Below are 17670 nucleotides of genomic sequence, written 5' to 3'. Positions count from 1 at the left end.
TACTGCAATATACTCACCAATGTTCTTTAAATCTAAAAAACAAAACAGGTTAAAAATGTTTATTTTGCTGTTTATTAAGTCAGTAATGTCCACTCATTCAAAGCAAAAGCGTATTTACAACACATACAATATTACCTACCGCTGGATTTTCAATGAATCACATTAGATTTACAAAACCAACTTAAGATGTAAGCAGACATGTTAACAAGATGGAAAAATCTCAAATAACGCCAAGTTACAAAAAGTTTTTTTTTGTACAACACCAGCAGCCGAACAATGTTTTTGATCCCGTTAGATAACAGTGTCCACGTTAAATGTTGGACGGACGTGTATAAACTAGTAAAGTCAAAGGTGTTTCTATGAAGGCACTTATTTTGTCACACCCGTTTTTCACACGACCGTCTTGCCGTACATATTAGCTATCTGCTCCTGGAACAGCCGGCGGATGTCGGCGCGTCGGCTCTTGAGCGTTGGCGTGAGGAGGCCGTTTGCCACGCTGAACGTCTCGGGGTGCAAGTGGACGTCTTTCACCTGGAACGTAACAAAAGTCCAAATCCCTACAGTGGCACCTTGAGTCTGCTAGCTTAATGCTAACTGAAATGACAAAACATCATAGACAGGCTAACGAAACTAGCGTGGATGATTTGTTCCTCACTTGTTCAAATGATTTAAGGCCGGCCTCCTTTCCGATCACTCTCATATCCTCCAACACCGCCTTCTTCACGTCCTGAGAGAAATACGGTCGTTGATATTTAAGCAGAAAGTCTGATGTTTCATCTAATACTTACAGGAGTTTGACAAAGTTCTTCGTACGAGTCCACAAATCCTCGCTCCTTAGCCCAGGTTACGAAAACCTCACGGTCGGGGACAACGATCCCAACCAGGTAAGACTGAGAGCACAAGGAACGATCATTGCAATGAACACCTTTAATTTTTGTCAATTATCAGACGAGCATCGCACCTGTAAACTGTCTCCGTGCACAAAGACCTGCAGCACAGGCGTGCAGCGCGTGTACACGTTTTCAATCTTCTCCGGAGCGATGTATTCTCCCTGCGACAGCTTGAAAATGTGCTTCTTCCTATCAATGATGCGCAGCGTCCCGTTCTAAAACGGCAATAACAAATTTGTAATCACCCAAAAAAAAAAAAAAAAAGATGAAACAAAATTTGACATTTGACGCATACTGGAAGCCACTGGCCCACGTCTCCACTGTGCAGCCAGCCGTCACTGTCCAAAGCTTCTGCCGTCCTTTCGGGGTCCTTCAGGTAGCCTCGGAACACGCTGGGGCCGCGGATACAGATCTGACCACGAGAAAAGTACGTGATTTTTCCAAAATGTCGATACACCCCATAACTTGTTTCAAAAACACTTATATTGATAGTGTATTTTTATTTCTCAAGATTGTCAACGTTAAAACTGAAACGAGCTCTGAAATGATTGATCTTTACAAAAAGTTGTCATTTGAACAGGGCTGTGGAAACTTTGAATATAAACAAGTTACCTCTCCCTCTCCGTTCTTTGCAAAGTAGTTCATGTCAGGGATGTCCACCAGCTTGACCGTAGCACATGGCAGAGGAGCACCAACATGTCCTGACAAATGTGGCACCCAAAAAGATGATGTCCACAAAAAGAAAAATAGTTTTTAACAAGATTTTAGAATTGATTGTGAGCATGATGACCACCTTTGGAAAAATAAACACAGCGCTTTTGAAAAATAAAACCAACCGAGCTGCTATGAAAAACTAAAAATGAACGATGATATCAAACCAAATTCTATATGACCCTTGTCATGCAGACATGTTTCCCAGTCTAACCTGCGCTCCAGTCTCCCGGCATGGAGAAGGTGCATCCCGCCGTGCATTCTGTCTGACCGTAGCCTTCAAAAATCAGACATCCCATGGTGGCTCGGAGGAAGGAGAGAACCGTGGGGCAAATGGGCGCCGAGGCGGTCAGGGCGAAGCGCAGCTTTCCTCCAAAGTTGGCCTGGAACGCAAACAAGTCGTGGGTGATGATTGAAAAATTATTATTTTTTTTTTTTGAACCAACAATAAGCAGAGCAAAATCCCACTTAGACATATTTTTTCCCATCGACCTCCGGCGAGCCAAAATGTTGTGTTGCCAGCGTGCGCGTGTCTCCAATACACTCCCACAAGCGCAATATGCTGAGCTTGCTTTTGGCACCGCTCGCTGGAAGAGCTCTGCATCACCGACTAACTTCTCATACAACACGGTGGACTCGCTTGCAAGCTGCTTCGCTCTCCCTCCCCCTCAGAAGACATTTTAGCAGGAAATTGTCTGCTTAAAAAAAAGCTGCGGAGAGATCATTGTTTCGGACTGCTGCAGATTTTTTTGTGCTGAAGTTTGGATCCTAGCTTAGCATCTACGGCCTATTTCTCGTGGACGTCAAAAGGGCGCCGGGTTCCACAGACCTGAATCCTGTTGAAGACCAGTTTGTCCCAAAGACTGTTGTTGCGTACGACGCCGCTGCTAAGCTCGGCCTGCTTCCTCCTGACGGCGTAGTGAAGCAAAGCTCGCCTCAGCGGGGACGTCGCAGAGCCCAGAATCTGAACGGGGTTACGGTTAGGAACAAATGAAAACGGCAATCTGGCGGAAAATAGGACGGCGTCTGTAAAGCGGACCTTGTCGTAGATGCGGTTCAGCACTCGGGGCACGACGGGGAAGAAGGTGGGCTTGAGTGTTTTGATGTCGTCCATCAGGAGGGAAATGTCCCCTTGGTAGAAGCCCACTCGAGCTCCGTGGCAGAACATGGACACCTGACGCGGGATTAGCCTTTGTTTAGACAGTCCAAAGAAATATACTATAGATTACCGTAACTTCCCGAGTATAAGACACCCCCTAATCCAAGGATCGAGAAACAATGGTTCCATTAGATGAGTCAACCATACGCCAATAGCTAATAACAGGTGTTGGCAATGCTAGCGAGCTAATGCGGCTAACTGAGCCACGACTTTCTATCTAAAACATACGCTCGAAATGCTTCATAGCGCAACGTCCTAGAATTTTAAAAGCGAACCGAATGACTAAATGGCGCTTTTGCCGCTCGGTTATTAATCAATCGATTATGAATCGATTTATTGATCACTAGTTCTGCGATGAGCCCACCTGGATCATCCTCTCAAACATGTGTGCCAACGGCAGGTAGGAGATGGAAACGTCTTCTTGTCGGATGACAAAGGAACCCTGGCAGAGGGGGAAAATAATGAGAAATCTTTCAGTTCTCCAGGGAGACATGAAGCCTCAGAGGCAATCAAACATCTTGTATGTTTTTTTTTTTCCCCCTCCAGCATTTAGATGGCGAAGTGTCTATAAAGAGGCAATTAGTTTAAGCAGCTCGCAACCACAGGGCCAATCAAACACTCAGTTAATCATAGCATTACACACAGCGGGGAGGAAATAGACAAGCGACAAAGCAGACGTGAAGATGCTGTGGGATGGAAGGAAGACAGACCTCCAGGATCTTAATGACAGAGGAAGTGTTGGAGGCGATGTTGCCGTGGGTGATCATGGCTCCCTTAGGCTTGCCTGCACATAAACAAACAAAGACATTAGGGAGTCGCTCGTAAAAGACCCCGACTGTGGGCAACGCTGCCGTGATGTGATGATTAGGCCGCTACCTGTGGTGCCACTGGTGAAGCAAACCACGGCCAGATCCTGAGGCTGGGGGGGCTGCGAGGAAATCAAAAAAGAATATCAATCCACACCCAGAGCAGATCGGAACGCCCGATTCTTTCGACGGTAAGATTGCTTTTGCGGACATTCGATTTTTTTTTTATGAATGTAACTAAAAACTTACCAAAGGCTCTTTGAGATTCTGCCTTCCCAGATCCTACAACAAGCACGAGACCAATGAAGCTCCGTATGGTGATGAATGCGAGTGTGCACTGTCTGCTCACCAGGAGCTGTGTCAGTTTGAGAACTTCCACCCGGCAACCCCTCGCCCTCTCGGCGAAAGCCTCGCTGAAGTCGTCGAACAAAACCAGACAGCAGAGTTTGGGTGTGACGCCTTTCTCCTTATTCTCCAACAGGTAGGTGGCTTTCTCCTCACGGTCGCACACCAGGAGGGAGATCTCCGCTAAATTTCAACAAACGTCCATCGACAGGATCTATTAAAAATACATTTTTTAATATTCTGATTTTGTTTGCATTGCTTTACCCAGCTGGAGAATATGGACCATGGCCTCCAACCCCAGTGTCTCATACAAAGGAACAAGCGCCATAGAGTAAGTATAGCAGGCCAGCTCTGTAATGATCCACTGCCACCAACAGAGGGAGACAAAGCCACACTTTTACACTCACATCAAGTGAAGACAAATGTCAGCCAAAGCAAACAAAGACACTCGGGGAAATGACAATCATGGTTTTGGAGTTAATCTCACGGTTGGAATAGAGCAAATAATAGTTTTGCCCTTTTTAGTCTGTGAAAATGCTCTTGGCTGTCGGGTACAAAAGAAATGATGATGACTTGAATGAGTAATAGCTGTCGAGGGACACGCAGAGGATGCCCGCAGTATCTTTTCCTCTCTTATTGATTTATAAAAGTAAATACTTTTTAAGGACACGCAGAAATTGCTAAAAGTAACTCCCTGGACATGATTTGTTGTGAAGCTTGGTAGATGTCAAGTATCTCTATGTTAGTCAATCACTAACGAAATCAGTTAAGTCATTAATGTAGATAAATATAAAACGCGTCAGATGACATCGGGCTCGAGTCTCCTCCGTGACATTGCTGGAATAATTTGGGGAGAAACGTGCTCAGCATAAACAGTAGCTAGAATGCAAATGCACAGTCTTGTACCTCTGGTCTGTTCTGAGCAAATATCCCAATGAATTGTTCTGGGTTGGGCTTGCAGCCTTTAGCCAGGAGACCAGAACCCAGCACCCGTGCTTGTTCCACCACCTGAAGGGTCCAAACACAAATGGGAGCCACGATAAAAATTTGCGGCTCGGTAGCCAAACGAATGTGTCCGTACCTCGGTGTAAGATAACCACTGGTAGGGTTGGCCTGGCTCCCTGAAGCCAAGACATGGTGCATTACCTAAAAAGGCCACAAGGGGAAGTTGAGTCTCAGTTGACATATGATATAAAATGATGATTTCAATTGATTGTAATATTCAAAGTCCCACCTGCGATCCTCAGGCCTCTCTGGAACATGTCGTACGCCGTCCTGGTGTCGTCGTGGTAGAACTCCAGCAAGGAATCATCTTGAAGAAGAGCTGAGCGCCTGCAGCCGGGATCCCCCTGGGGCAAAGGATCACGTCGGTAAGTTCCTTCCCAAAGCTCGACCGGGCAGAAGCACGCTCACGTACATTGACGGCCACGGATTGGGCCTGAAGGTCGCAGGGAGGGCGCATGGGCTGCGGACGGGTCACCAGCCAGTATGTGGTGAGGGAGGCCAGAGCTCCTAATCCCAGCAGGGACAGCGAGTGCAGGGACAGCAGATGCCAATCTCCAGCCTGATCTGACTGAGGAAATTTCACTTCCAAGCTGGATCGAAGTGACTGTAACCACTCCTGAAAATGCATCACTGATGGATAGAGAGAAACGTAGATTGACTTCACCGCCATTATATTTCACATCTAAACTCTTTCAAAAGTTTCAAATGATTTCTTTATTTATTTATCCAGCCGGGAAAGGAAATTTGGGGAAAAAAGGGAAGAGTGAGTCAGGCTGGGACACACACTTGGCAAGGCGTATCTACTCAAAGACTAAGTGGAGCAACACCAGGAAGTAATGAAACCAAGCGCCCCCAAACCCCCCCCAGCCATGCTGTGCCACTTTTTTAATGGGTGGGGGTCGTCTTGAACATTTGGTCGCCAGATAGGGGGGGAGGAGGTGTGACCCCCTCCTCCATCCCCTTTCTCCTTGTCACTTTATATTGTTTTTTTTTCCCTCACAAAACGGATCTGCAACCACTTCAGGTGTCTTTGCTAATAAATGAACACAGACTTCTTTCCACGACCTTTCACCCACTTTCTTTTTCTTGTAGGCGAGGGAAAGCTTTCCAACTAACTTGCCTCTGTGTGGCCACACTCAGCTTGGCCCGGCTCCGTTTGCATGCCCGTCACCAAGTTACGACACAATTTACAGGCCAACGTTCTCACTGCCAGCTGCTCGCTCGGCCATTTTAGAACATTTGAACTCATCTTTTAAGAGTTTTGTGTACTGTGACAATGGACAGTAGCGACCAAACCGACCAAAAAGAAACTTGCTTATTCCACCAGAAATTTGTATTTTTGAACATTCTTTGGTCATCAGTAGTAGAACACCAAAAAAAAAAGTGAACAAGAACATGACAGTTCACTGCGATGATCGCATTCGCTCCCCCATCCCCCTATCTCGGCACGACCCCCCCCCCCCCCCCCCCCCCCCCCCCCGCTCACTCCCATTCATAAAGACAATTGTCAAGACCCAGACAGGCACCATTGTCTCACAGCTTTGACGCCCGAGAAAACATCTGACTAAAAGAAACGAAAATAGTGAATACCCTAACCCTGTAAAACTGAAATGAAATGAATATATTAAATGAACAGGAAAAAAAAATACTGCATGGCCAAGATGTGAATTTACAATGAGTTATATTGACCATTTAAATAGAAGGACGTTTTGTATCATCTGCATTATAATCTAATACAAAAGTTGCATCAAAGATGATGTCATATAACACATGATGTAATATAACCTGCATGCATATGTTGTATTTTGTTGTCACTCCAATTTGGAAATTTACAGACTTGATGTCTCAAAACTTGGCATATTGTGTAAATTGGGATTTGCAGTTGAGTCACTTTGCTTCGCTTGATTGACGATGGAGAGAGAAAATGAACGAGCAATTCATCTGTTAGCCGTTCCTAACTTTGTTACATTAAGTAGTTGGAGATCTGAACAAATTGGGCATCAACAACTGTCACAGAATAGACGTGTGGTCCACCTCGGAAGTTCCAATGCCCTTTTCTAAAAAGGTAACCCAAATATTCAAAACAACTGCTCAGTACAACTGCGTGTATTAGTTGATGATACAAAGCGACACAAAATAAAACAAACACAGGAACACAAAGTTCCACACGCAAAAACTCCTAAAGCTTGTGTCTCCCTTCTACTAATTATCCGGTGTTACCTTTCATCTGAAATCCAGCGAATGCAGCCACCTTGTAAACGACACACTAGCCAACAAAACACAGTGTTGACATCCTGCTTGAGTGACACAATAAAAGCAAAGAATGCAACTTCCCAGGAAGACGTGTAAGAGCCTGAGGCAACCTGCAGGTTTGTGCACATCCAATCCTGACCTGATATCACATACGAAATCATCTTTGCCATCTGATACCTTCACCCTGACAATACTCGTAGTTTTGGAAGAAAGATTATGTCATCAATTTGATCTTCCCAAATACAAAATCTTTGAAAGTGTCAACCTGCTGGTGATAGAAACCCTTTTTTTTTTTTTTTTATTATATATAAAATAGAGTATCATAATACAGAAGAGGCCTTTCTTTATTCTGTACTTCAATACAGTTTAAGAAGTTCAACTTTTTCTTTGTCCAGTGGGAGAAAATAAATGTCGGCCTGACATGAATACTGAAGCGAAATAGTAGCTGACTGACAATGAGAGCAATCCTCGGAAATTCCTCCCCCTGACCCAGAAAACTACAGGAGGCGACACTGGGAGGGGCGTAGGGGCTTTCAATGGGGAAGAGCGACCAAAGGACTCGTGGCGTAGTGTGGCAGAGGGAAGATGAGTTAGCTGTTTTTAGGGAGCAAGTGAAGTTGTTTGTCAAAGACTAACCCCGAGGTTGTTAGTAGGTTGTCAAGACTGCTACGGTGGATGGATGTTCAAAGATTAATGTCTCGGGGGAGAGTTGGTCGGAGTCACAGAAGGATAAATCGTGGAAGATGAATGTAAAGAGATTGTAAATAAAAAATTTAAAAAAATAGCACAGGCCCTAGGACACAGCCCTGAGAGATACCAAAATGTATGAATCGCAGCGGTTTTAGGGATAGGTTAGTTAATTCAGTTAGTTCATTTTCAAATCTCTGGGAATGTTAGTTTTGTTTGTCGAGTTTATTTGATGTTTTGTTGATTTATTACAAATAATCCTATATTCATAGAAAGTCAAGTGTACAGTATTTTTGACTTGAATTCTCAATTGCAGAGTTACCTTTCTGCCTTTTTGTCATAAATGAACTAAAGGTCTTTAAAAATATATATATCTATCACTGGTTGAATTGAATTTTTGTGGATATCATTTACTACATTGTTGGTACCGGTCTGTTCAAATAAAAGTGATATCCCAATTCAAAACATCGACACAGATTCTAACCACACTAATTGACAAATTGTTCAACTTTCTGGTAGTGGCAGTGCCAATCAAAATGGCAGGCAGGCAGCAGGCTGGCTATTTGTAATGGATGCCATTGGTTGGTGCAGGTGTACCTAATGGAGTGGCCGCGGAAAGTGCGTGGCGAAAAGTTGAAAGCGAAAAGTATTCGTGCAAGCAACAGACTAAAAGGGGGGGGAAAAAGATAAGTTTAAAAATAAAAACACAAAAGGAAAAGTTCGTTTATCTTTCAGTGACGCTGCAACCGCAGTGGACCATGAAGGGCAAAAAGCCTCAAACTTTCCCGGATATTTGTGAAGGAATAAAATTATATTTGGTCAAATGCAGAAGAAACGATACGATACTATGCAAAAAAAAAAAAAAGAACCAAAGTAAATCACCTGTTATTGCCGAGCTCCGCGCTTGATGGCTTGGCGCTCCAAAAACGATTTAGCGTTCATCCATCTGAATCTGCTCATTCCTAAAGTCAGTGCAGATCATCAACTGTTTCCTGTCACAACTTTTCAAAACAAAAGCTTTTTAACTTGCAGTAGAAAAAGATCTTATGCAAATAAATCAATAAATCTTCAGTAATAATAACATCTTTAATAAATGAAAATAAGACAAAGACAAGATCAGAATGAACAGATAATCCGATGCAATTATAATGGCACGTTTACATTTTTGACACTGATTTAAAAAATGTAATATTTTTTTCTGGCTCATCAAGTTTTTTGAGATATTTTCCTTTTGATTTTTGCCATGCGCTGTTTTTATTTTTATGACGTTTCTAAAACGAATTCCACAGTCCAACTGTTGCTGAACCAAGCAATTTAAAAATATTACTAAACGTATTTCTATAATAAATATGATATTATAAAAAACAGATGTGCTTGTGGAAAAAAACAGGGCAGATTCTGAACCAGCGCAAAAAAAAAATCATATAGAAATCTTAACTTGCATTTCTGCTTTAAAAAATGGGTAAAAATGTTGACGAGTGTAAAATTGCTATTTACCGTTACATCTCCAAAAAAACTGAAATCAAAATTTCCCAAAATAGTTTATCCATCAGAAGTCCTCCCATATTGCACACAGCTCAGTTGCATCTCCGCTATAACAAGCACAGGTCCCGCTGCTGTTCCAAATGTGTTTAATCTTAAAGACGACACAAAAATACATTCATTAGGACAAAATATTTGAACACCCCAAAATAACCAAATACTTACTTTGGGGCTGAGAGCTGGACTCAACGTTCCTCTACTAAGTCCATCCCAGTTGAATCCTTCAAACCATCTGATGAAAGAAAAGACACATGTATAAAACTAGATCATATTTAGTTGTGTGCAAATAAAAAATGAACTAACTAAAAACAAAAAAAAGCTAAAATATGCACACATAAAAAAGATTATTATATAATAATAATAATAAAAGAGAAGAGTTACAAGGATGACCAAACAAATGAAAGTCAAGGCACATCATGCTCGTGTATGGTGCAAAAAAAAAGTCTTACTTGTGCTTCTGAATGTCCTTGGCCCCGTTTCTACGACTGCCTAGCCTCTCCGAGGGATTGTGCCTTGGCAACGGAACAGAGAGAGGACATCAAAATAAGGACACCAGCATGATTGTGTCAGTCAAGATGTGGCGCCTGCGTCTGCTTTTCAACACCTGCACAGCTTCTTTATGAGACCGGAGGCACTCTTGCTGATTGCTTTAGGAAAGTCGATGTTATCAATGCCGCGCATGGTCTCGCTGAGGAGGCTCATTGGGTCGGGCCCGCAGAACGGAAGCCTGGAGACACGTAGACAGTTCCAATTCCAAAGTGGAATAACAGGACAAATCAGAATTGGGCTAACGTTGAGCTCTGGTTGGGATTTGTGGGGGGGGGGAAAAAAGCAAAAAGGAGATTAGGCTAATTGCTCATTCGAGTTTCATAAAGAGCCTTTAAAATTAAAATAATAAAATAAATAAATACACAAATAAATGTAAGAAAAAGAAAAAAATATTAACTTCGTAAGAGTTAAGTTGAGCATCTTGGTGAAATAATTTTTATGTTGCTTCATTCCATTGGGTTTCAACGATGTCAAATGGAATAATATGGCAAACTCACCCACCAGTTAGCAGCTCAAACACAAAAACACCCAAAGACCAAAAGTCTGCGGCGACACTGTGGCCCTTGTTGAAGATGACCTCGGGGGCCATGTAGCCCGGAGTGCCGCAGAAAGTGTACGTCTTCTTACCCACGTCAATCTTCTTCATACACCTGGACCCCACCTAAAGTTGATAAATAAGGACGGTCAGATTCACATGACGAGAAACCAACACACAGTTAGAGCGCCTCGTCGTCAGTCGCGGTCGAAAAAAAAACCTTCCGTTGTATTCATTGGAATAAAACCATTTTTGTCCTTTTACCAATTTGCCATATCCTCGCTCATCCAAAATAACATTTTCAGGCTTGACATCTCTGTAGACGACATTTCGTGCGTGAAGAAAGGTCAAGGCCTGCGTTACGCAAGCCGTGAAAAACTTGGCGCTGTTCTCGTCCAGACGGCCTCTGCGGAACACAAATCGCACATTGACGCGCTTGTTCGGAACTTTGAAGGTCTCGATAACCTTCCGTTTTAAAAGTACATACTTGTCTTTGAGCAAGCTGTAAAGATCGCCATGGAGACAAGCCTCAGTCAACATATAGAGGCACTCGGCATCTTGAAAGCATTTGTGCAACCTTGAATGAAGCGCAGAAACATTTTTTTTTTAGATTGCCGCCCGCTTTCATACAATAGTGGCCATTTGTTCATCCAACACTGCCGACATCGATTCATTCTCGTGACGCCAATCATGCGGCAATACGAAGAAGATGCATTCCAGACCAAGACTATCATTATAAACCTTATCATCAAATATTCAATGACTAAAGTTTGACATTAATGGACATTTGACAATTTAAAAAAAAATTCCATGCATGTCATTTACTTCTTGATAGTAGAATGCCCACAAGATTAGTATTGATGAGTGGTATCGGCAGCCTTTGCGAGTACTCGATATGCAATAGTGGGGGGGCTTTATTTTGGCCTAAATGGTACTTGTTGGTTAATATCACATGTACATTTTGAATACTATCTTTGATGAGCTACCTGACAAGGAATGGACACGCGACATCCATCAGGATGTTTCGTTCTCTCAGAACGTGCTCTCGCAGGCCGTTGTGGCTAATGGCCTTTTTGTTGAGGACCTTCATGACGAACAGATGCTTGACGTCGCTGTTGATCTGCACCTACAAGTGGCAGCGAGGCATGAATTGTTAATAATAGTGATAATGTGACAAAAAATGCAGCAGCCATCATGAGAGAGTCTCACCAGGTCTGTGCGGCCAAAGTCTCCTTCTCCGAGAGTGCTGATTATCTGGAAATCGCTTAAGTTGGAGGAGGCGAGGGAGGCGGCATGCTTGACTTGTGACCTGCTCGCAGATTGAGGTGGACCTACTTGTTGAATGCGTTGACAGTAAAGTGGTGCCGTACATCAGTAGACAACATCAAAATGCCCGTTTTGCGGATTTTTTGTGTATTATGAAAGCGCAAGAAGAATATAGTCTCTACTGTGAAGGGGGCGGACTCTACTTTTCTTAGCTAGTGGTTGTGTTTGGGTAGTCTGTGACCATCTCCAGTGTTGCTTCTTGTTGGTTTTATTTTGGTAGGTTTCTACTTCCTGTTTCTTCCTATTTCCTCAAAAGGTCTTAATAATGGCTAGCTTTTCTAAGCAAAATTGGTTTTATTTGGATATTCTGTGAGTGCTGCATTTTAGTGCTATTAAAAAATAAAATGCTATATAAGCTGATTGAATTGCTGACTGGCTAGATTCAAAAAGAGTGTCGCAGTGCATATTAAGACTTGAATTCATTTTCTGCTTGTTAATTTTATAATTCAAGATGCTTGCTAGGCCCATTTGTTTTATTCTTTTAACAGTGACTAATTTTCGTCAGCTTGTCCTTGTGTGAAAAGAAGAAATGCTAAACACTGAAACTTTGGCATGTCTTGATAATAAAGGTTTATGACGATGACCAATTATCAACAGATTTCGCTTACTCATCTTTGCATGCAGTATTTTGTTGCACCTCGTGACTGCTGTCAAACACCATTCCACCAATGATATCTCGGAAGGTCCTAGAAGATAATGATAAAAAAATATAAAAAATCACAGAACATTCGGTGAAATATTTATAAGTGCATCCGTCCTTGACAAGGTCTCTTACTCTCTGTCAATGAGCAGACACGACACATCACCGGTCGCGATGATGTTCACGGCACGCAGGTCCTCTCTAAATAAAACGATTTTTGGATTCAATTCAAGCTTTGTGATAAGAAGCAAACAGAAATTTCCGCCGTACCCCCATAAAGCTTTTTCTCCAAACCACTGCCTCTCCGAAAGCTTGGAGACGACTTGCTCTTCATCACCTGCCTTCTTTTCTGTGATTTTTACCTGGACAATCAAAAGAAAAAGCAACAGAGAAAGGTGACAAACTCAATTGCCGCTCTTCTCCAGACATTTCCAAAGCCGTGCTGACGTGTGGCCTGACTTTACCTGGCCTTTGTTAATGATATAAAAGGTGTCTCCTAAGGCGCCTTGTCGCATAATGTAGTCGCCTTGAGCGTAGTGAGCCTGTGGAGAGAAAGAACGACGAGAAAAACAATCAAACGGAACATAAAAGGTCGGCGGGGAGAGCGACGGATTCCAAAGTGGAATGAAAGAACGGGGTGGGGAACAAAGAAATGATGATCGATAGGCGAGGCTGGCCAAGTGGCACAGCACGTGCTGAGAAGATGTACCTCCTCCATGAGATCACACATCTTCATGATGGCATCCTTTGGCAAGGACAGAAGAGAGGGAACACTGCAGGCACAAGGCGGGGTTCATTTTGAAAGTGAAACAACACGAGCGGGCATTTTTTTTTTTTCCTTTTCCATTCAGTGTCATTCTCATCTCGTCCTGTCCTGTCCTTGTCTGGTAGTTTTATATGTTTAATGTATTTATCACATTATCATTCACTTATATATATATTTAATATAGCTTACATTAAATCAACCACAAAAATAATTCCATTATGTCTATTTTTAGGTTGTGTTGTCATTCACTGGTTGAGAAAAAATTACAAGCTTATTTTGACCAAGCAGATATCTGTTTTCAGATCTCAGGAGTAAAAAGAAGAAAAAAAAAAGACATTTTTATTTAGAAGTAATTACTCAGCCCCTTGATTATTATTTTTTTTAAGGGAGGGGCGATGACATTCACCTGCTCAGCAGCTCCGACGTCCGCGTGAGGCTTTCACGGCCGCTCTGCATGAGCACACTCTGGTAACTCTTGCGCTCGATAACCCACAGCTTGCTGTCCGACTGTGCTGAGAAGCCCCCAAAAAAAGACGACAAAGCATTCGTCGACTGCCATCAGAGAGGGCTCCAAAAATGTGAACACTTATTATTCATAAGCGCACATTATTAATAATGAAAGATATCAAGCATAAATCGTATTTCCTAAACTATAATTAAAATCTCTTTATAAAGAAACTGAATGTCTGAATGAATTATGATACTCGCGCTGGTTCACACAAGGTGAGGGCAGACGGCAGATGTCCACTGTCTGAACTTTCTAATTACGTCCAACATCTGATATCTTAACTGTGCCATTAGAAACGGAATTATTAAGAAAGCTGTGCAGGATAGTTTCATTTCCGGCTGACTGTTTTGAATGCCCAGCATACAAGTGTCATTTGTTGGTGTGGGGATGAAGTGCTGCCACCAAAAGGGAAAATACATCAGGTGCCATTTTTGTCATACGCCAATTTCTCCGGATATGGCTCCACTTTTTTTTCTTTTGAACGAGTAGATGACAATGTAGTCATGTGACTCAGGCTCCGCCCCCGGTAGTCATGGTAACGAGAGGAGTAATCTTGGGGTACCATTAACGATACAAAATGCATCATGCATCTTTTAAGATTCATCAAGGTGAAAAGGGTTTGAAATTTTCAAATGTACTGGCAACTATGTAATTATGCTAGAAAATGAGAAACTAAAAAGAAAAAATGTGAATTTTTATCTAGTGGCATTCCCAGAGTGATCCAAATTTTGTTGCAGACGGTTTAACGTAATGTATTCATGTGGTTGTGGATTGTTGAAATTACGTTTTGCTCCCTTGTGTATTCAAATTTACTTCCACAACTTTACGCTTACAATATTAGCTCCAGTCACAAGCTAATAACGACACCACACAATTTGCAACCACGGTAATCAACATTTAGTTGAATTATCTCGTAAATCAGAACTTTAACATTTAGAGTCGGGGCGGAGCTCTAGCATTCGGATTTGATGGCGGCGCTATGCTAATGTGATCTTCCCAAAGGTGACATCTTGTTCCATCTGTCAAGATCACAGATGGCGAACAAATAATTTTCATGCTGATAAAAAGGAAGCGCTATTAGAGAAGGGCACGCACAGACAGAAGTTTCCCCGCAAGCCTAGGCCTTCATTTAGCAAAACAATAATCCCATCACAATTATGAAATTCCATAACCGCCCTTTGTGATGGTTGAATGTGGCATGGCAAGAAGACAGATGGGCTGTTTTAAATTCCACACATATAGTATGTGAGAAAATCATTCAGCAGGCGCCGTGTTGTCTGTGACCTCTATGGCCGCAATAACCCTGCTTGTAATAATCCCCTTTGGTAAAAATGAATCACATCCGTACCTAATATAAACAGTGAAAAGCACTTTGTTCTACCAGCCTGAATATAGAAAAGAATAACAAAAAACCTGTGACGGAGTAGATTTGCGTGCAGTCGTAGAGCAGCGCCACCTCTCCGAACACTTCGCCGGCTTCGATTGTGAGCAATTTCTGTCCATCTTTCGTCACGTCCAGCCTCCCCTCTGTTATGACACGCACACCTGGTTAACACGGCCAGTGTGTGTTGCAATAATATATCAAAACGAATCAAGCGAAATGATTCAAGACATACATGTATGAAATCAAGCCATTGGCATTCAACTACATTCCAATGTCGCTTTGAATTCGATTAATTGTTCGAGCCTGCTTGACACTGGGATTCACTCATATGGGCGATTTAAAGTCTCGAATGAAAACAAGGCCCCGGGGCCAGATACGGCCCGCCACGTCACTTTATGTGGCATCTGAGATTCAAACCCAGAACATCTCGACTATGAAGCAAATGTGCTCACCGTTGGAGTGGTTTGGAAACACACTGCATCAAAATGTCAACAAATTAGACATGTTCCCTTTGCAACGAGTATGATGAAGCAGCCGTCAGATCCCAAATCAAGAGTCCCGCTTTGGTTACTAATCATTTCCACACTCGCGCATCCTTCGACGTGATGAGCATGACTTACCTTGTACAACGTAAGCCTGCGAGCCGCCGGTTCCCTCCTGGATCACGCGGCAGCCGTGATGGAAGGCCGTGAGTTGCATGCCGGCCGTGACGGCTCTCGTTTCATCTCCGTCGAGGTTCTTCAACAAGTTACTCTTCAAAAAAGCCGTCTGAATCAACTTTTGGCATCTAGAAGCACGGAGGGGATCAGAGTGAATTAGGCATGATTATAAAGATGATCATAGTCTGGAATTCGGGGTGAAATGAATTCATTTTTTTCTCTCACTCAAGCAGCCGCTGGCAAAGTATGTTAAGTATAGTTCAGTTCAGTTGTATTTCACTTTAAAGTCGACAAGTTATGAGACTGCGGCATGCTCTCTGAGAATTGTGTAGCGCTGAGAAGAAAAACAGTCCTTGCTCACTCCTGGTTTTTGTCACACAATGTGAAGACATTTGCTGAATCCACAGTGAAGGACTCTGAAATAATAGTCTTTCTGTTTGCAGCGCGGAGGTCATCAGCATGAATAGAGCAGGCTGCAATCAAAGAAAAAAAAAAACATACTGGGTGAGTCGAAAGAAGCAAATCATCCAAAGCCAAATATTATACACGGACCGGCGCCGGTTGCAGAGGGTCCCGGCAGCACCACGGAGGCTCTGTAACGATCCAATTCTTCCTGAAGTCTCCGAATGAGTTCATCCTTGGTATCCAGTTCCAGCTCCAGCTCATCTATCAAGGTATCCCTCTGACGGAGCTCCTCAATCTTTAGCTGCAGGGCGAACTGAAGGTCTCGAAGCGTGCCCATGACCTACTTCTAATGTGCAGTCACACATCATGTCAAAGTGTTGCATGCAGCCACAAGTTGCAGTTACGTTTATTCAATGTCACTCAAAGGAGGACGTCTACCACTTGAATTGAAATAAATAAATCAAGGAACAAGAAAAACAAATCCTGAAAAGATCCCGATGGATAAGATTAGATTAGATTAGATTAGATTAGATTAGATAGATAGATAGATAGATAGATAGATAGATAGATAGATAGATAGATAGATAGATAGATAGATAGATAGATAGATAGATAGATAGATAGATAGATAGATAGATAGATAGATAGATAGATAGATAGATAGATAGATAGATAGATAGATAGATAGATAGATAGATAGATAGATAGATAGATAGATAGATAGATAGATAGATAGATAGATGATAGATGATAGATGATAGATGATAGATGATAGATGATAGATGATAGATAGATAGATAGATAGATAGATAGATAGATAGATAGATAGATAGATAGATAGATAGATAGATAGATAGATAGATAGATAGATAGATAGATAGATAGATAAGCACTTACCTTGTACAGACAGTCCATTCGACAGGTGCATGCAAACGTCCTCTGAAAGTGAAGAGAAGGATGATGCTCCCTCCTCTCCAGTTGGGTGGTGGACGGTGGGGTGGGGGGTCGGAATTGAGACGGCTGCAGCTAGTCACGTGACCGAAGAGCCAGCCCGCAAGGCTGAGATGAGACGAGAGGGGAGCGGGTCAGATCGTCTTTTTGGGATTTGGGCTTCCAGAAATATGAGAAAATTATGGATGCCTGCCTACTGTTTTGGTTGTAGTGTTTTATTGTTACAGGAGTGTGTAGTATAGGGTGGTAAATGTTTATTTATGACTGTAAATTAGGTATGGGCTTTGGAGATTTGATTTTGAGTGCACCGAAGAGGGTCCTGTTGCAGGTTTAGTTGCGGAAGAGATTTCTATTGTAAATGGATCATTTATTTTGAGTATAAGTAAATATCCTTATTCCATCCATAAATTTTCTGCAATGACCTTTAAATGCCTCCTCAATGGTCAGAAAGATTAACCAAAAACACATGAATACTTTATTATTACAAGTAATTTGTAAGTACTTATCAATAACTATCATTTAATTTGATGATGATAATAATAATGATAA

General features: G+C 42.4%; 2 protein-coding genes and 1 long non-coding RNA gene across 4 annotated transcripts; 1 reads left to right on the top strand and 2 right to left on the bottom strand.

The window, feature by feature from the left end:
* Positions 1-51: 51 nt before the first annotated feature.
* Positions 52-8815, bottom strand: acsl2 (acyl-CoA synthetase long chain family member 2). 2 transcript variants are annotated; one of them, XM_085910163.1, is made up of 20 exons: positions 8739-8815; positions 5329-5546; positions 5146-5260; positions 4993-5057; positions 4818-4919; positions 4176-4275; positions 3916-4094; positions 3816-3848; positions 3637-3688; positions 3471-3544; positions 3125-3202; positions 2641-2775; positions 2431-2565; positions 1816-1984; positions 1503-1591; positions 1186-1302; positions 962-1105; positions 789-890; positions 656-727; positions 52-531 (listed from the first exon to the last, which is right to left on the bottom strand). In XM_085910163.1, the coding sequence occupies exons 2-20, from the start codon at positions 5542-5544 to the stop codon at positions 391-393; spliced, it is 2118 nt and encodes a 705-aa protein (XP_085766289.1). In that variant the 5' UTR covers positions 5545-5546; positions 8739-8815; the 3' UTR covers positions 52-390. The 2 variants fall into 2 exon arrangements, with proteins under 2 accessions (XP_085766289.1, XP_085766288.1); XM_085910162.1 differs by lacking the exon at positions 8739-8815 and having other exon boundaries at positions 5329-5604.
* Positions 3769-16362, top strand: LOC147058546 (uncharacterized). The gene is made up of 4 exons (XR_015065881.1): positions 3769-4047; positions 4180-4242; positions 5159-5281; positions 16209-16362. It is a non-coding gene; the product is annotated as an uncharacterized LOC147058546 (long non-coding RNA).
* prkg1l (protein kinase cGMP-dependent 1, like) lies at positions 8951-17173 on the bottom strand. The gene is made up of 20 exons (XM_085910168.1): positions 17068-17173; positions 16318-16516; positions 16127-16238; positions 15727-15893; positions 15136-15249; positions 13621-13726; positions 13158-13221; positions 12913-12990; positions 12719-12810; positions 12584-12649; positions 12417-12494; positions 11692-11791; positions 11469-11608; positions 10970-11059; positions 10747-10888; positions 10445-10608; positions 10003-10125; positions 9848-9910; positions 9564-9630; positions 8951-9492 (listed from the first exon to the last, which is right to left on the bottom strand). Exons 2-20 carry the CDS (start codon positions 16505-16507, stop codon positions 9406-9408), a joined length of 2043 nt encoding a protein of 680 aa, XP_085766294.1. The 5' UTR covers positions 16508-16516; positions 17068-17173; the 3' UTR covers positions 8951-9405.
* Positions 17174-17670: the final 497 nt, after the last annotated feature.

This window comes from Syngnathus leptorhynchus, chromosome 4, assembly GCF_054491065.1.
Source record: "Syngnathus leptorhynchus isolate UIUO chromosome 4, UIUO_Slep, whole genome shotgun sequence".
NCBI lineage: Eukaryota > Metazoa > Chordata > Actinopteri > Syngnathiformes > Syngnathidae > Syngnathus > Syngnathus leptorhynchus.
Note: the sequence above shows the minus strand (reverse complement) of the source record. Positions and strands in the feature narration are given on the sequence as shown.

Coding starts and splice junctions, on each gene's coding strand:
- acsl2 (XM_085910162.1), bottom strand. CDS start 5,586: ATGGCGGTGAAGTCAATCTACGTTTCTCTCTATCCATCAGTGATGCAT. Junction 5,261..5,328: donor CCCAATCCGTGGCCGTCAAT/GTACGTGAGCGT, acceptor CCTTTGCCCCAG/GGGGATCCCGGCTGCAGGCG. Junction 2,566..2,640: donor TGAACCGCATCTACGACAAG/GTCCGCTTTACA, acceptor AACCCCGTTCAG/ATTCTGGGCTCTGCGACGTC.
- prkg1l (XM_085910168.1), bottom strand. CDS start 16,507: ATGGGCACGCTTCGAGACCTTCAGTTCGCCCTGCAGCTAAAGATTGAG. Junction 12,811..12,912: donor ATATCATTAACAAAGGCCAG/GTAAAGTCAGGC, acceptor TTGATTGTCCAG/GTAAAAATCACAGAAAAGAA. Junction 11,060..11,468: donor GCGTGTCCATTCCTTGTCAG/GTAGCTCATCAA, acceptor GCTTCATTCAAG/GTTGCACAAATGCTTTCAAG.